The 20,156-nt window shown below is 39.0% G+C and overlaps 1 protein-coding gene across 5 annotated transcripts in view; it reads right to left on the bottom strand.

Annotated features, from left to right (window-relative positions):
• The window catches only part of RPS6KC1 (ribosomal protein S6 kinase C1), an 88,655-nt gene that overhangs the window by 63,421 nt on the left and 5,078 nt on the right, over nt 1–20,156 (bottom strand). For 2 of the 5 annotated variants that reach the window (XM_066993647.1, XM_048057613.2), the window contains exons 2-5: nt 18,372–18,407; nt 7,047–7,162; nt 4,731–4,824; nt 93–152 (exon numbers count right to left, since the gene is read on the bottom strand). Coding sequence is in view for 2 of the 5 variants with exons in the window: in XM_048057611.2 (XP_047913568.2) it covers nt 93–152; nt 4,731–4,824; nt 7,047–7,162; nt 13,790–13,910; nt 17,386–17,424 (430 nt within the window). In the remaining 3 variants the exon portion in view is untranslated. Of the gene's footprint in view, nt 1–92; nt 153–4,730; nt 4,825–7,046; nt 7,163–13,789; nt 13,911–17,385; nt 17,500–18,371; nt 18,408–20,156 lie in introns of all 5 variants that reach the window. The other 3 variants (XM_048057611.2, XM_048057609.2, XM_048057614.2) reach the window with 3 other exon arrangements.

Below are 20,156 nucleotides of genomic sequence, written 5' to 3'. Positions count from 1 at the left end.
CGAATCATCACCCACAAAGTGTTCATTCATACCTATGACTTTTCAATAATTCGAATTCCACAAATGTAATGGAAACAACTTCCAGATCTCACCTCCACATTCCGATTGGCTTGTAAGTGTCACATCATCGAGCCCACTTAAATCCTTCCGAACTGAAAAGGACAAGAACGACAGAAATGTTTGATATCCTTTTGCTCAACGGATTAGATGTCCACTTGCCATCAAAATGAAAGGATATGACCCTACTACAGGTAAAAGTACATAATATAAAATTGCTCTTGGACTGGCTATCAGGGATATCCATTTGGTAACACTATTAAAACTGACAGCAGTATCAGACTTGCCATTCCTGGTTGCCTCTGAGGTTAAAAACAGAACACAGGTGTTTGCTTAGGATGGCTAATTCAAACCTCAGCACTCCAACTCACCTAATTTCAACAGCAGTAGCACTTTAATCCCTACCTCTCGCTGTTATGATGATTTAGAGCTAACAAGACATAACAGAAGAGCCTTCAAAGCTGGGACCTACACCTACTCACCAAGAAAAAAAAAAAAAAGGCCAGGTTTCAGTCTCAAAAAATGTCATTTCAGAATAGTACTCTGCATGAGACATATGGAGTGAGCCATGAATTTGGCAGTGCCACCTGGATATCAAGTAGCAGTTTGTTTTATCACCTTGGCACATGTACACACTGAAGCAATAAAACAGGCAACAAGGTCAAGGCATTTAGCTGTTTGTACACACAGTGAAAGTAAATTCTGAGCTAAAACCTAGTGTCTTGTTTTCTTCTCTATTATCAATAGAGTCAAAAGTTTAAGCACACTGTGAGGTAAAGTATTCTGGCATCTTCAAGGAGCATGTGTAGCAGCAAGGAGCTGACTCAAAGGCACCTCGCTCAAACTTTTAATTTAATTTTGCAACTCTACAGTTAGAGGAAGGGGTTACAATTTATGGAAAAGTAGAAAAAAAAGCATACATTTTGTCAAGCACTGTAGAAACGTTTTTCTAAAGCTAAGCGTTTTAACTTGAGTGAGAGGGAAAAAGGCAGGAAGAAGAACATGTTAACAGTCACTCACTTCGTCTGAAAATCAAGGCACAATGACACTCAGTGATCAAGACTACTTGAGAGTAGTGGAGATGGTGCACGCAAGACAATGCTCCTGATCTTTTCAGGAGAGGAACATAAAGCAAAGTGTCCATGTAGAGAAGAAAACTGCCAATGTAGTCCCAAAAGCTGTAATAAAGAAGGTAGCCTCACAACAGAATGGTCAGAGGAAGACAAGATTAATTAGGGTATGAATAACTAGGTGTTCACCTGCCCAATTTAGGGACAGCAATGTCAAATTTGGATGCTGAGAACACTGAATTTATGAAATAACATTTAAGAGGAGTCAAATGTTTTTCTTCAGCAAAGACAAATCACTAGCTAGGGAATACATAGGTGCAAGCAGAGCTGACTGATGGACAAAGGCTGCAGATGGAGCGAATGAACAGGAAAGCTGGGCATTTGTGGGAAGGCAGTGCTGGCCACCCGGACTATATGAGTTAGAACACATCTACACAGCAGATTTCAGGCAGACCCAAGTTCCCCTCCCTACAGCCCAAACAGAATCACATTTGTTCTGCTCCTACAGCCAACTTGACCAGAAGCTGTATGAATACAGCTAGCATGGCACAGAGCCTGAGCTAATAAACTTTGCTTAGGGGCAGGGTTTAAAGCCCAGGTCTGGCACCACACAAGGCACAGTCATAGGGCTTCCAATCAGCCTGAGGAGTAGGAAGAGTCTGAACCATATCTGCTTATTTCTGAAAAGAAAACATGAACATGGTAAAACAAAAGGAAAAGGAAAAAAGAAAAAGATGAGCTTCCCAGGGGATTTCTCTAAAGAACGTGGTAACTAGTGTAGAAAAATTTTGGAGAAGTTGGATGTATGAACATTATCCCAAGTATACAGAAAGGAAGACAACAACTGTTTGTCAGGAAGATTACATGAGTATTACAATGATAAAATTCAGCATAAACTCCTGTACTTGTCTATGCCTTGTGCAATTTTATGGGTAGATTGGGAGTAAATGCAGTTTCCCAAAACTGGTGGAAAGCCTGGGTGATCTGGCCTCTTGAGGAGCACACATTCCTGTAAAAGCAGTAACTACAAAACTGTTTTAGAACAAAGATATTTATTGCTTATTTTGGTACAAAAATATTTCTTCTACCATCAATTTGCTGCTTCTACCATTAATGTGCAGGCCTTCTGCAGAGTGAACTTTGCCTGGAAAGAACAGGTAAAAGTGAGAAAACACAACAGACCCTTATGAGCAAACACCAACCTTCTGCTAAGCAAACACCGGCCCCTCCTCAATACAACAGCCTGGAGGAACAGTGCCCACATGGAGGCCCTCGTAGGCCCACAAAAACTAATGGAGAACTAGTCACAGTTAATGATAATCAGACTTGGAAAAATTAGGTGCAGGCAGAATGCCTTGAGGAGGGCAGAGGACTCAGAGACGAGTATTGCCACTGCCATCTAGAGGCCTTAATGACAGCTGTTACTTTCTCTCCCTAGCTCCCCTTGCCAAAATTTAGTTTAAAAAGTAAGAAAATATGAATTGCAAGGCATACGAGTTTTTAGAAAACTCCACAAAGTCACATTCTGCACCTGGATACCCTGTGCTCATAGCTGTTGCGAGTATCCCCTAAAGCACTCCAGCCACTTCAGAGGATGTCTGTCAAAGAATTTTTCTACTTTATAAAAATATTGAAAAGAAGAAAAAAGTGTTCCCATTTAAAGGAAGTGTTTTTCTTCTGCTACAAATGAGACTCTTCTGAATAAAGAATAGAAACATTCACATTACACATTTTCAGAGCGGTTTTTCTTTTATAAGACAGCATAAAATGGGTGCATTGTCAGAACTGGACTGCTATATTTCACAGAAATAGTGCCCCTGTAAAACTAGTTACCTGTATGTATGATAACTACCTCCTGTAATTAAAGAGCTCTATACTTTTCCCTCACAGAACAAAGTATTGCAGGTGCATTAGTTCATTAACTAAGAGAAGACGCTACAAAATAAAATGCAAAACTCCCTGCGCACATAGAACGTATCACATAACTAAGCGCATAGTTATTGGCATCAAGAGATTCCAGTGGCAAGTCACACAACCTGGAGTCTTCTAGCAATAAAAAAACAAACCACTATTAGGAAAAACAAGTAGCTCTTGTTATTCAAGCAGAGTTTTACCAAAGCAAGCTCTGTGCCAGAAAGACAGAACTGTAGTAGTTAAGAAAGAAAACCCTTCCAAATAATCTTTAGAAGTGTTTGTATAATATTGCATATTTATACATTGGTGTAGAACAGTTCCAAAGAAAAATCCATTAGGTTGTGAAAGAATTTCTTAGAATTCACAAGGACCCCGAAGATAATTCAGGCATACAGAAATATCTGAAAGTTTGCATGGTTCTTGCAGGTGATTATATGCAGAGACACTCAGGCTAGCTCAGACTCCACAGCCAGGCAAGAAGCCCTAACATGCTGTTTATTTACTTTTTAGCAAGAGTGAAGTGCCACTAAAATTATATCTGGTATCCAAGCCAGCATGTGTATCTCTACGACGTGCTAAGTAAATGCAATCTCAAGAAAAGGGACAAATCCTCCACTGGCTTAACACAACCAGAAAACAGTAACAAGCTAGAGGAAGGATTTCCAGTTCTCAAATGAACATAGCCCACGCTGGTTCTAATACACAATGTCTCGGACTTCAAGAACAGGGTGTTCTTTACAGCAAAAGAGAAAAAAAAATGTGGCAGCTTTTGTATGAGACTTAAACAACTTGCTTACCACCCCAAGCCCTGCAGTAGGTTTTAGCATTCTCCATTAACATATGTCAATCCAGAAGATATACTGAAATTTTTAAAATACAGTACTACATCTCTTCTGGATTCTTTTAAGCAGTGAAAGCCTAGTGATATCCAGAGCATGAATGGCTGAATGAAAACCCTCTCTAATGAATACAGTAGTTAGTAAATCTTAGACCTAATTTTCATGCTCTGGGCAAATTCAGACTGTCATCTTTGCACTTATTGATCAGTCTCATAACGACTTTAAAATTCCCTGCAAATTTTTACAGCTAGAGACTTGAGGCATGATTAGTCATGAATGCTACCAGACTGTTTATTCAACCTTTTGGAAGCAGGCAGGATCACACACATTTAAACAAAAGGATTCCTGGAATCACAGAAAGGCTTGGGTTGCAAGGGACCTTAAAGATCACCTAGTTCCAAATTCCTGCCATGGACATGGATGCCTCCTACTAGATCAGGTTGCCCAAAGCCTCATCCAACCTGGCCTTGAACCCTTCCAGGGATGGGGCATCCACAGCTTCTCTGAGCAACCTGTTCCAGTGCCTCACCACCCTCTAAGTGAAGAATTTCTTCCAAATATCTAATCTAAATCTCTGGTCTTTAAGTTCTTTTTGAGCAACAGAGCAAGAGAACTTCCAAAATGGACTAGACAAATTCCCAGAAATTTTCCTGTTAGAAGCAAACTTCCAGCAGAGCAGACAGAACTCTGCTGAGCCCAGCTTCTCTTTTTTTAATCCCAGTTCTGGCATTTCTGTCACAACAGGCAAACAGAAATTAGACATCAATGCTCCTACAGATATGCATCTGTCATTTACGCGCTGCTTTAAAACAGATCATGGTGTAAGGTTACACAACCGAAGAAAGCAAACCTTCAGAGCTGCAGTCAGACAGGTTGTCAGTCAGAGAGTCAGATGCAGGCTCAACAGGACCGATCAGTTCAGACCCATCATGAACCTCTCCACCCTGAAAAGAAAGAAGGAAAAAAATTATTGAGCTACTCTGCTCTATGGAACGTCTCACTATATGGCAGTGATACTCAAAACTAACTTTCCTAATCGGTATATGCTCCATTACTTTATAGTTAATGCATTTAATTAAACTATACATACCTGCACAATTAGCCTGGGGTTTAATCCCAGTGCTACTCTACCCTAATTGACAACTACACAAAGAGCTGGCATAATTTCTCACAGATTTCAAGGGGTGAAACTAAGCCTGACCAAATCCTCCCAGCCAAACCCCATACATTTTAAGCCATAAAATTCACAATGCACTCCCTGTAAAGAACCAAAGCAAAACAAGGGCTTTTGTTCAGGCCATGTTTGCTTGCCACTGACTATTTAGATATCAAAACAGTCAGCCCACTGCAGCTTCTGCGGTGAGTAACAAGAGTCCTGAACCATACAGTCTGCAGCATGTCTGCCTGCAAAGCCCAGAGCTTTCATGGAGTGAACAGTGATGCTCCTGCTCTCTTGTGACTCAGTGTGCTCTTCCACGGTGTTCCCTAAGCCAACAGGTCCTTCGTGCAGGATCGTTGGTGGATTAGATCAATGGCCCACCCACCATGGTGAGTTCAGTTATAGTCAAGAGAGGACAAATGAGGACGATAAGGCCAGGGCTGGCATATAAGGGTGATATTAGTCCCTCTCAAACCTGAAAGACTTTAGAGTTAAATAAAGTAGGAATAACTAATTTCAGAAGAAAACATCTGAATGTTCATTGTTGTTGTCATTGTTTTTTTAATTTGTTTCACTTCTCATTAACACGCCTTCCATGCAATTTCATTAGAAACTGCACCATTTCCAAGGCAGAGTTATAAACAGGCATTTCTAATCAGTCTTGAACTAGCCCAGCACATTCCCGTGTTAGCTAGCCCATAGATACACACGGTATTCCCTTCAGCTGTCTCAGCTGTCTCTAAGACCTCATTGTCCAAGTCTACCTCTCCATGGCTATTCACACAGAAATCTGAAACAGAACAAAACCACTCCTGAGCACAGCTGAAGGACACTGGCTGAGTTGGTGACTGATCAAAACCTAAGGCATTCTTACAGGAAAATGACAACATCAGCTAGCACGTGATCTTAAGTTATTACACTTGCATAATTCCCCTTGTAGATATATTTGCTCCTGTAAAAATGAATGCCTTTCTAGGTTTGTTCATTGCCTTACAAAGCCAGAAAAGGTCCAGTGGAAGGCCAAAACTAATACTTTTATTAAGCAAAGGATGGCAAGTGAGCTCTCAACAAAGTACCCAAAAAGCACAAAACAGAAATATTTCCGAAGAACCAAAAAAGCGCACGTGCAAACAAACTGAAGAGTAAAATATTCTACTTCGGTCTCCTATTCATTGTTGCTGCCAAAGCTTAATGAAAATTATCTTAAGCATTTTAAAGGGTTCTGCAATAACTGTATCATGAAAACAAGTGAGAATTTGTATGCTTTTCTGTAATTTTGCTTTCACATTTACCATTTAAATACACTAAACACATCAATACACTCGCATCCCAGTCTCAAACAGATGAGCACTTCCTTAATTTGAGGGAGTTATTATGGTGCTTACAAGTAAATTTATGCTTATGTGTTTGCAGAATGTCAGAGCACGCTAGCGACATACTGAAAATAAAGAGGTTTGAAAGAACTATTGAAAACAAACTCCTTCAGATGTAATGAAAAGGAAGTCTGGATCAGCTCATTGTCCTAAACTGTATTCTGGTGAACGGTTCTCACATCTCTGTATAAGCAGCATGTTTGACAAGTCATATACCAAATTTGTTATCATGGACCTCAGTCCATAACAGGCCAAGAAAAGAGTCTACTCAGTCTTCCTTTCATTAGTTTGAAACTATAAGCAACTGCATAAAATACAGAAATAGTAACAATATTTTTTATTACTTCCCAAGAACATCTATATTTAACATCACTGGTTTTGCTCATCATTCAATATGCAAAAATTCCAAATCCCGTCACCCAAAGTTCCCACAAAACTTCCCAACTCATAGGTGTGATATGCCTCTTTTTTTTTTTAAGCTAGATTTCTCGAGTGAATGGAAAACTCCCAGTCACTTCACAAAGCGCATCAGATCAGCTTGTGGTAACTCTGAAGCTTATAAAGTAAAGCAGAATCAGCATTGTACTTTATTCACATCAATAAGAAGCAAACACTCCTACAAATACTAACAAACCTTAAAAAACTCTTCAAGCTGTTTGCTGTTATAGAGAGCAGGGATATTAGCAGAAAACTGCAGCAAATCTTCAGCACATTGCCTTCTTTCTTCAATCACGGTTTCATCAAATCGCCCTGAAACAGACATGTGGATTGACAGTTTTAGAAGTTAACTAGCAATAATAAGCACCAACTACGTATAAATAAATTAAAGAGACAAAAGCAACCTTCTGGAGACAATTCCCTGAGTCTATGAAAGTCATTCCAATGCTTCAGGAGAACATAGCAAATCTTCAAACTTCCTGTTCTCTATCGTCCCTAGAGTACCGTCTTCTGCAATCCACTCAGATGATGAAAGCTGGCAGCTACGACAAGAATCTTTCACCCTCTCATCGTAAGAATATGTGAGGCAACACTCTTGATTAGCCAAGAGACACTAACGGATGTCCAGTGTTATCTAACGAGCAATGATACGTGCACAATTTGACAATACGCCAGTCAGTGTCAGCCTTGATTACGGCCCAAATCCTGTAAGGCGCTGAGCATTCTTCACGGATTCTCAAGAACAATGCACGACATGAGCAGAAAGTAGAAGTGTTGCTAAAAGCCCCCAAACAGATAATCAATCCCAAGGTGCCATTTACGGAGACAAGTCGCAGGGGAGACAGTGAAGCCACCAGGCACTGAAACTTCCCTCTGAAGTAGCTCCACGCAGACAGGGTCTCATCTCCCCCTGGATTCGGGAGGTAATCAGGGCTGGGAGGCAGCTCATTCACTGCAATGTATGGTCCTTTCCTTTTCCTTACCCAGCACCCAAGACATGCCAATTAGAAAATACATGTGTATTTAAAAAACAATCCCGCAGCTCACCTCAGAGAATTGCTTCTCAGGAGAAAGAACCCTTGCATTACTACCTTAAAACCACATTCTTCACAATTGCACACAACTTCTTTTAGCTTTTCATATCAACATCACTTTGTTGTTGAAACAGTTACGAGTTTACAAAAGGAAAAGGACAGAGGTTAACCGTAATAATTGGAGGAGAATAGAACAGATAGTTGAAACAGCTATAAAGAGGGGAAAAAAAAGGACTGGGAAGACAAGTTTAAGAAACTGTATTGCTGTAACAGCATGACCAGAAAAATAAGAATCACCTGTAACAGCACCGTGGCATTCACCTTTGAAGAGGACAAAAAGATACAATGAATACAGAAGCAAAAGTCATTTATACTCAGATCAAGCAAAAAAAAATAGTCCCAGAAGAAAGTATCAAAGCAGAAATTCTTCAAGTAAATAGCTCCTACCCATTTGGTAACAGAAAAAAAAAAAAAAAAAAAAAAAAAACTAGAAAGACACATACATACTCAGAAGATCACAAACAAAGCTTTTTAAGGTTATTTTTCCATGAAATTAAAGGAAAGACATTGCTGGGCTAATTTTCAGCTGGATCAGCTCCATGGTTTGTTCACCCTGGCCATTCAGCTGTACAAACCTTAGCAGACATACAAAAGAGTGGGCAACAAGCAAGCAGAAAGAAGGCAAAGGCAATGCTCCCACACTCAGTGGCAATACTGAAATGTGGCTATATTAAACTGCTCGTTTTGCTTCATGTATCTTCACAGCAACACTGCAGGCGCATTTTGGCCTTTGCTTCATTGCAGGCAGAACAAGACAGCATGAAGAAACAACTTTCCTCAATAAAGCACAACACAGATCAGTTAAATTCATCTACAAAATAACACCGGCACTGATGTAATGCAACAGAAAATCGATTACAAAGAAACAAGCAGCTAACAATGTCAGAAACTTACAAAATGAATGACTTGCACAGGTTGTATACAAGACATTGTTCCTGGCTTCCCAGGGACCTCTCCTCTCTCCCTTCTACTCCTTCATTGAAACCAATAACAAATTTTTCTTCTTCCTCATCTTCTGTTTCACATACTTTGCACAAATATAATTATGTTTGCAGCCACCTTCCCTCTCAAATGTAGCTGATGCTAGCCACATGAGCAAGACATTTGACTTTCTGACACTAAGCTGAGCTAACACAAATAAGAAAAAAATGAATGTTTGGACAGAGCCATTGAAATATTATTCACTGTCACATTTTCCATCTCATCAGCATCATGATCCACTAAGAGGACCACCAGTTACAGAACTACAGAACTTCACAGGAAGGGACAATGTTACTCAGCGCTGGTTTGTTCACAGATCGTCATCTCTGTGGCAGTTTCATTCCCAGCCACCCCTGCCTAACTCCTTCCCATCTCCTTTTCTCCTACTCCCAAGCAATCTTCTGTTGCTCAACACTTGGATTAATCTCCCCCTTCTTGTCCAGATTTTCAAAGGTACTTAGAAACCCATCTGACACGTCAAACATTTCAACCATGAAGTCTTCCTACACCTAAATCAATGTCACCTCCACTATTCTTTATATCTCTTAGGCAAATGAAAACTTCATTAGAGGGATCATGTCTTTACAGAGTTTTAGGAGATCTCAAGCACAACCTCAGCACACCACAAACGCTAAACACAATTACGCTATTGCTCCAGCAATGATCCATCTAGAATTTCTTACTCACACAGAAACCAAATGCAAATTCCCAGAAAGGGAATCCACCATTGTTTCTGGAGCAGATTTGAAAAACAAAACACCTAGCAAGGTTTGTGTTTGTGTTTCAGTTTCTCAAAAGACTTCCAACTGCACACAACACCTCATTCTTAAATACGCTCCTTCATTTGGTATTTTCAAGCCCAAAAGGTCATTACCTAAGTTTACTATAACCTGAACGATTTTTCTGACTCACTGCTAACAAACATTATCAGTATTTGTGTGGTTTTCTTCTTCTTTTTGTCAAATAAATTCAGAAAGGGGAGGAGTATTTTATTTATTTATTTTAATATCCAAGCACATCTGTGCAGTTGTTATACAAGAAACACTAAGTACAGACTTACCAGTATTTTGGTAAAATGCCATGTACACCCAACATATGGACATACTTAAAGTTGCCAACAAAAAAAGTAGTTTGAAAATACTGAAGAAATTCTTTTGATGCATATTGGGGAATGAGAGTAATCCCTTCTCACAAATAGTTATCATAATAGCGTAACAATTCAGAGAAGTTTTAGCAGCCAGATCTGTTTGAGATTCCCATGCTCAAGGTCATTATGTCTCCTCCATAAGATGGGTGGAAAAGGTTCAAGAGAAGCACAGAAAAAGTAGAATTATTTGGTTTTCCCCACCCATAACAAGTTTCCTGCTTTGATGTAGGCAGCTCTATTATAACAGCACAAGAATACATGCATTTGCATGTTATAATATTCAAAAGCTGTAGTGTAAAACATGCAAGGCAACTCAGTTCTGCAGACGTGGCACATCCTTGGTTGTACCAAATACAGCAGCACAGCATATTCGTTTTCAAAATATTTCTCAGTTCTCCACACCACGTCCTGAAACTCTGAATGCTGCACTGGAAATTCTGCTCAGGTTTAACACTTCTAGTACAAGTTCAACTGTCAGAACTAATAGTGCTCGCTTGTATACTGTCCACAGAATGATATTTATACATTATTTAAAACATATGTACTTTAAAAAAAAATAGAATTATGTTGACAGCAACTACTAGCAATGCTAATAAGTACCTAGTTTCAAAACAGGGACAAATTGAACATCACCACAGAAACACTGCAGAAATGCTTCGTTAAAGCACCCTGAAAAATAAAGATCTTAACAGAGGTAGACCTTGCAGCCCACCATTAACTGAGCAAAACTGAAAACGAGTCTGTCAAAAACCCAGAATCTACTAAGTTTCCATTTTTCTCTAGTACAAGAAGTATTAGAACTGAAGATAAATGCTTTACATGAAAATAAAACAGCACCTATTGTGTGTAGAAGTGAGATGTACGGATCAACAGGAACATTTTATTCTTTAAATAAAGATTACTTATATAAACTCTTCTTAAATTAAATTTAAAATAACTCTTCTTAAATTGAAGAAGAGTCAGGCATTTCTGTTCCTTTCCACTATGTACAAATCATTTATTTATTTATTTATTTACGTTACTTTCTTTTTCCGGTATTCTTCATTCAGATGTAGTGAGGTGTTTAGTATGTTATTAATTTCAATGAGCCTTTTGTCAGTAACTACATTGAATATTTCTGTAGATTTCCTTCTCTTACAACATAGGTTGTGGTCACTTCTGTTCATCCCATCCAAAAGAAGAACATCTTTTAAAGGGGATTTCACTCAATTTTTCCCTGGCTTACAGAGGTAGTACACTAACAGCTAGCAAGTTTGCATTTCTGACAATTTAAAATTAAGACATTAGAAGTATGTACTCTCTTGAACCCCAATTTTTTTATTTTTGCCCCTCTCTCTCCCTTATGACCAGCTACCTTATCTCCTACTCGAAATTAAGTTATGCCTTGCAAATAAATATCAGCTTGTAAAATAACTTGTCCAATGAGCACTCTCCTTTATAAAGCAGATAAAATCATCTCAAGATGAAATAATACGGTCTCTAACCATTAGTGCACGAGTTCTGACATAGCACTGAAACTTACTCCACTTCCAACTTCATAAATGAGCAAAAGTAGAACTTCACGGTAGCTGGGTACAACGTAACTGATGTGGAAGACAATTTAATGTATGAATTTGTGGTTCTCTGCGCAGAGCTGTGTAAAAGTCTACACCAGAGTTCAGCGTCCTTGCCTTCTCACACAACAAGAGGTTAAGTCTGAGCACCCCGCAGAGCTGACAGGGCAAATTGGACCTAGGTTATAAGCTAACTTCATGTTGACTATGTCAGTATATTCTTTAAAAGATCTCAATGCCATGCCTACACGCAGCAGTCATCAAGAATATAGTACCACTAAGTAGCAAAAACTAGAAGTCTGGCAGAATTTGAAATCCTGAAACCATGGGGAATATTGTGCTTTCCAGGCTGAGGTTTTGCTTCAAGGGGATTTTCACACTGTTTCTCTAGCACTTGAGGCAAAGGAGGGCTGCCAGGAAACACCACTACAATGCCATAACGCAGGACAGTGCCACAGTGCTGTCACACAAAATGGTGGGACAAAACAACCTCAGTTTGGGAACTTTGCAAACTGACAGGCTCGACTATCTCAAAGTAATAGAGACTTGTGGGCTTTTTGTTGTTTATTTGCTTTTTTGACATTTACTGAAAAAGTGTAAAAAAAAAAAATAAAAAACATGCAATACAAAAAGAACTGGAAATGAAGAAAAATATGGAAAAAAGCACTAAGGACAAAAAAGCATGTGTTAAATGCATGCAAAAAAATGTTACTATCGAAAAAAACATGCAGAAACACACTAGATGCACACCAAAACATGCGACATCTGGAAAACTGGACAAAAACATGGACTATATTCATGCCAAAAATGCCAAATGCATGCTGGATGCTAAAACACAGTAACTCGTGAAATGGAAAAAAGGTGCAAAAGCATGTGCTAGATACACACCTAAAAACACTGCCCTTCGAAAATGTGGAAACATGCCACACATGCATGCTGACTGCTTAAAAACCTGCTAAAGTGCCAAAAAACACACATCAGAGAAAAAAAAAAGAGCGCACCCAACTGAAAAATGCTATACATGCAAGAATACACAGAAAGACATGCCAAAAATTTTAAATTGTACAAAGGGAGAAAATGTGCAAAAAAAGTATACTAGATGCATGCGAAAAAAAACTTGAAAAACAAACACTCACATTAAATGCTGGGGGGGGGTACATGAAAAACACCAAGAAAAGTACAAAATGCACACTGGATGAACAAAAAATGTTAAAAACCACACAACTCATTACACATAAAAAAAAAAAAAGCTTAAAAATCAGTGAAAGGCACATGCTTAAAACAAAAAATGACCTACGGAAGGACACTGGAAACAAACAAAAACACACACAGACTTTTTGAGAAGATGTCGATTTCATGTTTGTAGGAAATGTTCTCAATGTATTTCAGAGCTCTGCATAGCTCAAGATGTTACTTATCCAGTAATACTAACATAAGGCCCAAAATGCAAACAATGTTACATAAGTGATATTAAATTTTAATTTTCTTTCAAGCATTAACACTCAGGAGGTTTTTTAACATAGAGTCACACCACTTTGCTGAAAGTCCACCTTTATCTATTCATGACGACAAACTTCAGGATAAAATGAGAGGGTTTTTTGGCTAATTATTTTTCACCATATACTTCTCACGCAGAGTCACAATCATCTTATGTGTTGGTTTTGGTGAAATAACTAATGGCTATATGTAAAACTGATCTCAAAAGTGTAGCTAGATACAACTGATAATTATAATCAAATTCCTAAAATAAAAAACGTGTTCTTCAACAACTACTTGGCACCTTACGATAACTCACCGGTAAGCAGACAGCTTATATATGAAAATCTTTGTTCATTGTTCAAGCCTTGTTCACAAAGCTAATACAGACAATATATTCCTGAAAACAGGGAATGTATGTTTTACAGATACGGAACATAAACATCAATAAATGTTTGAGCTTACATCTCTAACATGGAAGCAGCAAGAACGTCCTGTTAAACGATTAATAAAAACATCAAGCTGTGACACCAGCATGCCTACTTGGTAAGACATTCACAACAAGGCAAAAAGTTGAGCACTAAAAGCACATCGAAAATATTTCTCCATGCAGACGCAAAACAGGATGTACTTATGGGATATTGAGTTATCAACGAATTTCAGCAATTCAGGAGGAAACCATGCTTACCAAACACTATGGCTTTGGCAAAAGGTGGAAAGAGTTCTGTGTGTCTGCATAGGTTTTTATGAATTTGCCAGAGATCTTTGTGCAGTTTCTTAAAGTCACTGTATCTCTTCCAAACGACTATCTGAAGCAGAGAAAGAAGGGGGGGAGTATTAGTGAGGGTCATCACAACTATGTTCACGTATGTTCATTGTTCACATCACGAATATGTTTTTAAGCAAATCAGACTGCTACTTTCATAGCTTATATGTTCAACAAAAATATACGATCTAAACTGCCAAGTGTAACAACCATTAAAAAAAATTACATTGGTTCATTATCTGTCCCCAACCCTCATTTTGTCTAACAAGACTACAGTGTACAGACAAAATATTAAGTAAAAGCTGAATGAAGGAAATACAGAGGGCAAAAGCAGCATTGTTTCATCCACAATGCAATCCAGAGCTACACAGGGAACCAGTAAGAGAGGGGGAAAAGAGCCGAATAGGAGCATTTCACTATCCAACACTCAACAGCATGCTGTGCTTGGCGCAGCTGCAGGTACAGGGGAGAGACACAACAGCAAAAAGAAAAAGAGGAAAGCAAAATCAGTACAGGTAAAGGATTCTTATGGAGTCTTACGGACAGAGGAATTCTTACAGGCAGAGCATGAAGCACCTAGAACTGCAAATTAGCTCATAATTTATGTGCCTATGTAAACTGCTGATCATGTGCAAATGCAAGCCCCCATGTAAAATTGTTTATTAATAATAATTCTCATCAAAAATTGAATATGTTCCCTTTTGTAATCTAGACAAAATCTCTGACTTCAGAAACGCAAGGAGAGCATTCATTACACCAGATTTTGCTGATTTATCCTTTTCAGAAGGAAGTAGTCATCTCCCAGGCAGGTTCCTCCCAGTCAGGTATCTACCTTATCCTTCTTCCATCCCATTCTCTGTATCCTTCCATTCAAGGAAGGAGAACCCAGCAGGAAAATCAGGCCAGGAAAAGAACTGAGCAACAAAACTTACACTTGATTGCTAACAGGTTTGCTATCAGGATGAGAAAAAAAAAAAAAAAGAAAATACAAAGGCATTTTATATTGTGGCTTCACTGTTGGTTAGACCCACTGAGTCATCATAACACTCAACACTAATGTGCAGTGATTAGTGCAGAAAGGGAAAAAAAAGGATTTTAATGAATTCAAAAGTTGATTCCATCAGTCAAATGTCTCAACTACGTTAATACAACTAAATACCATTTAAAATATTCCAAATATTTCACTGAATGATTTAACCAGTTGCGTTCTCACGAGCAATCATAATTGTAGAACTACTTTTTTCAAGGAAATCAGACTTAGAGATAAGCAAAAGGTTTCATTTTAGATTACTATTTTTTTGGTTGGTTGGTTTTGATAGCACTTTGGTCAGAAGCCTTCCAATTGTCAGTGGATGCAAGTCCTATCTACAGAAGGATGCAAGTATAAGGTAACAGGACTGTCAGAGAGTATATTGAAAGCTTTAATATGGCAACACTCCATCCAACTTATCAACTCTGCTATGCAGAAAGTAGCAGTCCTGACTCAGCCCCACCTACCGTGCACACGCATCCAGGACTAATTACAACTAGTATTTGATGGAGTTCCACAGGCATGGTAGGAAAAACCAGAATCTCTCAAAAAGTCCAACTAGTGATTTCAGTTTCAGAAACAATAATTTTCCAATACTGTACTTCCATCAATGCCAATATCCAGAAAATGATGATTAGTACTTCTTAAAGTGTGCATATAAAACATAAAATTGCATTAGACAGCAAAGTCTCAAAACATCAAGTTACTGTATTGTCAGTACTCAGAGACAATGTGAAAAGCTGCCAAAAAATAAAAGCGTGAGATTCTGTTCCACTAAAAAGTATTATTTGTCTGCTGCTGCAAGCGATCTCTCAGTAGCCAAGAGGAGAAAACATACCCACAAACAGCTTACAAAGCAAAGGAATGAAGGTCATCCTGAAACCTTTCACAAGCTCATGGAGATCATGCCTTTGCATGCATGCAGCTGAGCAAAGATAGCAAAGCTCCCACTCTAACATACTCATTAGAAGTCAGATTTGTAGGAAGGACAGATTATATTTCCAGGCCCAACAAAGCACAGCAAGTACATCATAAAACATATGCTGGAATTGCAGTGCAATAAGGTGCTTGTCATAACTAGAGCCAGCAGATCTCTCTTAACTCATCCTATTCCTGTGTTCCACAATGAACAACCCTTTCTCCTCTGTGAATGAGTATAGGGGAGGGAGGGGGAAAAAAAAAGAAAAAAAAAAACATGATTGCCCTGGCTACAATTGCCTCGCATGCCATGTTGCCACCATCAACGCTCAGAAGCAAGGAAATTGAAATGAAGGCCACTAGCCTTTTGGTATCTATTAACTCCTCCACACACAACTTCACGTTAACTTCATCCTTTTGAGAAGAAAGCCCTTATAAGGTTATCTTCCTTCCTGTCCCAGCAAGAACAGTTGGGGGTGTCTTGAATTGTAATTGGCTGTAGCGGGAGAGATTGTGTATTAAAGGATTGTACTCTGAAGTGCAGTTAACAGACGTGACAGAAAACTGGCGAGTAGAACTGAGGTAACAGTACACAGCCTTACGTATAGTTGCACATCTGCAACGCGGGTAGTAGCATCACAGCAGTGCCATTAAATTGGCCTCTGCACGAGCAGGCAGGCACAGCCACGTGGTTCTGTACAGCTAGGGGAAGGGGTTGCACAAGACAGATCGTAAAGCCAGAGGGTTGGTGTGCGTACAAAATTTTGTCTGTTGAATTTCTAATTGAGCAGTTTTGGAAAACTGAGGTCAATTTATTTTCTTGGGAGCAGATTAGGAGCATACTCTTTTTCTCTCAAAGACTGCCCACAATTCTTTTGCTGTCATAGGAAGCAAGTGTAACAGAAAAGCTCCCAATGTATGTTGTTTCCTTATTATAATTCATCCTTACAGCAACTACTGCCTAGGGTATTGCTGTTCAGATGATTGCTTATAACAGAATCACAACACCACAGCTACCATGCTATCACATGCAAAATAATTAATTTGAATGCAGTGAATTGTGGAAAAAGGACACTCATCAGCAAGTTCATGGCACATTTACGTTTCCTTGCTGACTAGAGTATGTGGAATCCTGCAAGGCATCCTACATCTACAAACTAAAGCAAGGACTAAAGGATACCATTCTGCTATTTTTTCACAACTAATTAACATATATTCATGCAATACACTAGCTGAAAGACACAATATATTTTTCCTGAGGAACGGCTCATCAACAGCTGCTATAAGGTGTTTTTCCCACAAATGAAGATTAAGGTAATGGCAGAGTGTGTTCATGGGTGGGCTCAATCCAGGAGTCTCCCTGGAAAAGGTGAACATCAAGCTACAAGCTACAATAATGCAGGTCTAAAACTAGGTCCATGATTATGTCTGATTCGGATAAACTACTTTAATCTTCTATAGATTAAAAAAAAAAAAGTGGCAAAAGCATGAATGTTCATGCTTGTCTGATCCTCAAGATTTCAAAGAAGGATGCAACAAAGGGGTATTAGGTGTAGTAGGCAATTCTCACCTCTGCCAAGCCACTAATCAGTAACTCATGTTTGACCATACAGAGATGTAATGAATTCACTTATGGGCTCTTCTTTCATCAACTATCCAGGTTCTCCTCAACTGTGGTACGAGACTGCACCAGAAATTCAACATATGCATATGTTACTCAATGTCTGAAAAGCCAAAAGGTTGTGCTTTTGAAGGAAGATAACGCATGTACATAGCATAATATAGTATGAACAATGTCAAGTCATTAGTCCAGAAGAAATCAAGTGGAAAAAAATAGATTTTTAATCTGAAAACAACCAAGAAAGAAAAGCATGATGCATTTTTTGTCTCAATAAAATGGTTCCTAACAGTCTTTTGAGGCTTTAAAGAGGCACAAGAATACAGCAGACCCTTATTCAGAGCCTTTTTGGAAGAGGCAAAGAGCAAGCAATTCAAAAGTTTTATAAAAGTACATCATGGGAAAATAGTTAAGGAGCCTCAGAGAGGCAGGATTAATATACGACTTGCAGTCTAACCTCTCTCAACTACTCCTATGCTCCTCCACTTTCCCTGCTCACTAATAGACAGTAATGATGTAGGCTTTTCCGTGAAGTATTGGTTAAAGAGGAGAATAACACCTACAGCTGAGACCTAAGACTTGGATTGCGGACTGATCTCTAATTATACTGGTAGGAGTTAAGTAGCCATCAATTTGCCAATTCCAGCCCTGAGAAAAGAGCTTGCGAAGTTTTCAAAGCCATTTTGTCATGAAAAGACACTTTACTCCCTAAGACTTTGTTTCAAGTCTGGATTCATCACCAAGGGCAGAATTGCAACATGTTACACTCACTACTGTTTTCGACTATGAAAGCAAAAGACAGATGGAAACATACAAAAAAAAAAAGTATGCTCAATTAGGATGACAAAATACACAGAAATTGCTAAATTGCATCAAAGATACTTCAAAAGGCATAATGCAATACACAAACAGACATTTGCACAAGTTTAAACTGTTACCTCCTGGACATCCTCTGGATTTTTTCTTGAAACAATCTGAAAGGCAAAACAAAAACCGTTCAGTGCTTGGATTTACTATTCCAAACTGATTCACGCAATGATTTGTTGCTGAGGAGAAAAATCTGGAAGAAGGCAAACAGTTGCATATTCCTCCTTGCATGCAGAAGTGTTTTCATTTAGTTTCAGAGAAGTTTAATATCCAAATACAACAGGGTAAGGAGTTTCAGCAGCACAGACAGTTGCTGTTACCAGAAATACAGATGCACGTGCTAGGCAAAATGGCACAGAAGGCATCCCACAGAACAAAGCCACACAGCACACACCCCCATCATCTTCCCAGTCTTTTCCTGTTAATTCATATTGGGGTCACATTACTCCCAATAAGCAGAATTAATCAAGGCTATTCCTGGCTTAATACACATTATGCACAGCCTCGTCGTGAGGTGTAAGGCTTTGAATTTATTAAGACAGGATTTTCACTTTACTTACAGCCATCAATGTGCGCACGCGACGGACTCTGTCCGTGTGTGTTTGTTTCTACTTAAACACTCTTTGCCTAATTAATTATAAATGACTTTGTCTGGAGGAAAATTGCAGCGAAAACAAGGCTTGGCTACACACCGTAAAAAAAAAAAAAATGTATTTTGTCTGGATTTTTTTTTCTTTAAATAAATATCGATCGCAAAAGCCTTTGTAATCCAAGTTCTGTATTGGGTTTATAAACAGCAATAAGAGCATATCCGCACAATCAATCACAACCAGGCATCTTTAATTCATAACTGCAATTATCTTGTGTAAGTCAGTACATCCTTCACTATCATTCTACCAAAGCTGTTTAACAAAATAATTAGGCTACTGTTAGCTAAATACGGCACTCTCAGTCCAAACTAAGACTATCCACACACTCGCACCCCACAAAATGATTAGTATTGTGAAGGGGTGACACAGATAGGCAAGTGCAAGGAGTTTGCACGACTCACACCCCACAGGCTAAAATCCCAACCCACTGGACTGCAAGCATCACTCAAGCTCTTGGTCCAAGAGGGAATTCAATGAACGTACACCTACTCCTTGCTAAGTGACAACAACATACTGTTCACTCCCCTCCTTCCATTTTTCAAGAATCCTAGCTGAAGCCTCCCAGATTGCATAAGACCACCTTACTACACAGACCATTGTAAGCTTTCACACATTTCAGAGGAAACAAGACAGAAAAGAGAAGGTCCCAAAAGACCTAAGGCTTTTTCCTTCACAACTCTAATTTTTTCCCCCACATTGCACAGTAAGACCTCTTCTTATAACATGGCTTACAATGTCAAAACCTCCCTCAACTTTTCCTCACTGAGGAAATCTGTGAGTAACCTCACATTTGGCAACTTTACCGAATGTTAACCTTGGGGCTGTTGCTCCCTCACTCACTACCAGACAGTTCACGTGTACACTTTGTGAAATATTTTGACCCTTCTTTTCCAATAGCTGGTGTATTCGATGTAACAAACCTGTAGAGCTGGAGAAAGAAGATAGCACAGGCATGGCTACACATCACAAAAGAACACCAAAGGGCACACACCAACTGTTTTGTTTTGCAGTTCACCTTTAGTTAAAGCCTTACAACAGTTCTGGCAGCTAGGTAAGTTACCAGATGGGCAGAAGGAGACCCAGAGAGATGAGTAATTACCCAGCCAGTTAGTAAGAATCTGGAATAAAACCCAGAGGCCCTGTTTCACACTTGTTCTAATGTTACATTGCCTTCTATATCTACCAGCCATGCCAACTTTAAGTCAG

Source organism: Anser cygnoides, chromosome 3 (assembly GCF_040182565.1).
Source record: "Anser cygnoides isolate HZ-2024a breed goose chromosome 3, Taihu_goose_T2T_genome, whole genome shotgun sequence".
Classification (NCBI taxonomy): Eukaryota; Metazoa; Chordata; class Aves; order Anseriformes; family Anatidae; genus Anser; species Anser cygnoides.
Note: the sequence above shows the minus strand (reverse complement) of the source record. Positions and strands in the feature narration are given on the sequence as shown.